Raw genomic sequence first — 3,057 nt, forward strand, 5'->3', positions numbered from 1 at the left:
GCCTGCCCCCCGCGCCTGCCCCTCACCAGGTGCAAGGTGCGGCTGACCATCCTGGAGGAGACCTCCACCAAGAACCACAAGTTCCGGCTCAGCGGGGTGGCTGTGCACAAGCAGGACAAGGTCATGTCCTACATGTACGCACCCGTGTACGACTGAAGCAACCCTGGACGGGCGGCGAAACACAGAGCATTCAACAGGGCTCGCAGGCGTAATGGAGCGCCCCATGACTTGACTTTTTTTGCCTGAATGGGCTTCGGGAGATGATGGCCGCCAGGGCTGTGCCACTCCTGCAAGCGTGCGCACGTGCCACCCTTCTGCTGTGGTAGGAGCGAAGGCGCCCGCGTGCTTGTGCCGCGTTTCCCGCGTCCACGCCTGGCCTAAGCGTCGCGCGCGTGCAATGGTGTTTTTTCACCACTAGCAGTCCCTTCCCCGCAGGACGCAATCAATGCATCTTGCCTTGACATGGAATGTTCCTGTACGTGCAGCGGCGATCGTGTGTGTCATCTAACCCATCTGTTGACCTGCATCTTTGCAGGCGTGCGTCGCCGTTGTGTTTGCATGTTTCTGTTTTCCAGTTATTTGTGGAGTCATTTTTGTCTGTAGTGAGGGAAGTTTCAATGGCATTGATCCTGCACCGCTTGCACCTTGTCGCTGTTCGGCGGCCCATGAGCACGAGGCCTGGGGCCTGCATGCCGATTTATTGGCACACACCTGCACGCCCAGATGTGCCGAGCGCCGGCTGTAGCATGGCGCAAGGGAGTGCAAGTGCAGGGGAGTCTGAATAATTGATTACAAGCTTGTAAAGTGAAAGGACGCCTTGTAGAAATGAAGTATCCCCAAGCTCGGAGTCGTAGTCAGCCGTCACCAGCTCACAGGTTGAAGTGTCAAGAGTGCGGCAAGCAGAAGAGTGCTCAAAGTGAGCGGGGTACAACTCAAAGACCTGGGAATGAATGGTTCGCATGCAACATTGTCAGAGGGGGCCGTGCGATGGAGGGGAAGAACGGTACATTTGACTCTGCTGATATGGCGCAGGCCGCCAGTGACACTGTGACTGCACTGAAATATCTTGGAGTCTGTGTGTACCCGCGTACAGGCATGCATGGGGCATACATGCTTTCTATTTCTTTTTGCACTTCAACGCGCCCCCTCTCATCACTCCTCGTGCAGAGCGCTGCGATCACGCAGGACCCATGATCTTGTGGCTGTGATCCAGCGCGACAGTAACTTTAATCGTATCAGAAATGCGCCTCATGCATCGACAATCACCGCTGGATTGTAGACGGCGGATCCTGGTGAGTCGGGGGCGGCCTTTGGACTGTGCGCTATGCTGGTCCGCAATATCATTTGTATATTCAACTTGCTCATAACATACTGTAGGTACCACGCCACCAGGCCGTGCCGGTGCCGTCTTTGGCCACGCCACACCGCCGCCAGCATGCTGTGCCGGCCCCGCGCTATGCCGGCGATGCCAGCAACGGCGCGCCTCCGGCCTCGCAGCCCCAGGCGCCCCAGCCGTCGTCGGCAGGCGCGGCCGCCCTGCCGTCGACCCAGCAAGATTTAGCCATGGCGCAACTGCAGCTGCTGCAGCAGCAGGTACTGCAGCTGACTCAGCTGCTCGCCATCAACCAGCAGCAGAACATGCAGCTCACCCAGCAGGTGGCCTCGCTTACCCAGCAGATGGCGCAGATGGCCGCAGCACAGCAATCTGCGAGTCAGTCCGCCTGCACGCCGGCGCCGGCCCCCACGCCCGCGCTTGAGCCACTGCCTGTCGCGCCGGCGGAGCCGCCGGCTGATCTTGTAGCAGAGGTTTCACAAGCGGCGCACCATTCAGAGCTGCAGTCAGCGCCGGACGCGGCGGAGTTGAATGGAGACCAGGGCGCTTTGGATGAGGAGCCGGAGGGCCATCAGGCGGCGCCTCTTGAGACCGAGATCGAGCCGACCGCCTCGGCCCCCGGCGGGGCAGACACCAGAGGCGGTGGCGACAGCCGCGGGAGCAGCGACGACATCGATGGCGGGCATGGGGATGCCGCCGTGAGCCCGGCGGACGCGGGGCCAAGGGGTGCGCCTGGTGCTGTGGTCGATGAAGTGAGGGACGTGGTTCTAGAGGAGCCGGGCCAACAGGAAGGGTCCGAGCCCTCCGGGGACGACGTTGGGGCGTCAGCCGTGGCCGCAGCTGCGGAGGCTTCGGATGAGGAGGCGCGCGTCCCCGAAGCAGCTGCGCGCGGCGCGGCGGCGCCGTTTGCGGGCGGCAGCCGGGCATGGGCGGCGTTTGATGGTACGGACCCTTTCATCGCGTCGCTGGCTGCCGCTGGCACAAGTGTCCCTGCCATCATCCAGGCTTATGAGTCCCACCTGTATGGCCCTGCCCTGAACCAGCAGCAGCAGCAGCAGCAGCAGCAGCAGGACAGCGGCGCCAGCCCCGTCAGCAGCGGCCCCGCCGCGCCCCGCCAGGCACTGTCGCCGGCACAGCTCGCGGCGGCTGCGCACGCCGTGGCCCGCGCCGCGCGCGACAGGCCGATGCACCCTGCTGCGCTGCGGCCTGCGGTCGACTTTGCCTCCAGCATTGCCAGCCAGCTGGCGCAGGCACTGCAGCGCAGCGCGCCTGGCGGCGCGCCGCCGCTGACGCCCGACCAGGCGGCTGCCGCGCTCGTGGCGTTTGCGGCTCTGCTGGGGCCGGCGCCGACAGGCACAGGCGGCGGCGGCGGCGGCGGCACGGCCGCTGCGTCGCGGCCGGCGGCTCCTCCGCTGGCGGCCGCGCCGGCGCTGCTGTCCCTTTCGGCGCGCGCCGCGGGGCAGGCGCCGCCGGGGGGCGACCCGTCGCCCGTGCTGGCGAGGGCAGCGGGGGCGGCGTGCCTGCTGGGCATGCGGCCGCCGCCGGTGCAGGTGGTGGCGTTCCTGGCGACCACGCCCCCGGGGGCCCTGGAGGGGTGGAGCCTGGAGGACGCAGCCTTGTTCCTCACGACAGCGGCGGCCATCGCGCCGGCCAGGGGCGCCGCCGGCGGGCCGGCCCCCAACCAGCGGGCCGGCGGCAGCGGCGGCCGCGGCGCGGGCGCGCAG

General features: G+C 66.2%; 1 protein-coding gene across 1 annotated transcript; it reads left to right on the forward strand.

Annotated features, from left to right (window-relative positions):
• Positions 1-1,563: 1,563 nt before the first annotated feature.
• Positions 1,564-2,951, forward strand: MNEG_15684 (hypothetical protein; the record flags this gene model as incomplete). The annotated part of the gene is made up of 1 exon (XM_014035845.1): positions 1,564-2,951. A coding segment is annotated over one exon (1,388 nt), but the record flags the coding sequence as incomplete, so codon positions are not given.
• Between the last annotated feature and the right edge of the window lie 106 nt (positions 2,952-3,057).

Source organism: Monoraphidium neglectum (genome assembly GCF_000611645.1).
Source record: "Monoraphidium neglectum strain SAG 48.87 unplaced genomic scaffold scaffold05560, whole genome shotgun sequence".
NCBI lineage: Eukaryota > Viridiplantae > Chlorophyta > Chlorophyceae > Sphaeropleales > Selenastraceae > Monoraphidium > Monoraphidium neglectum.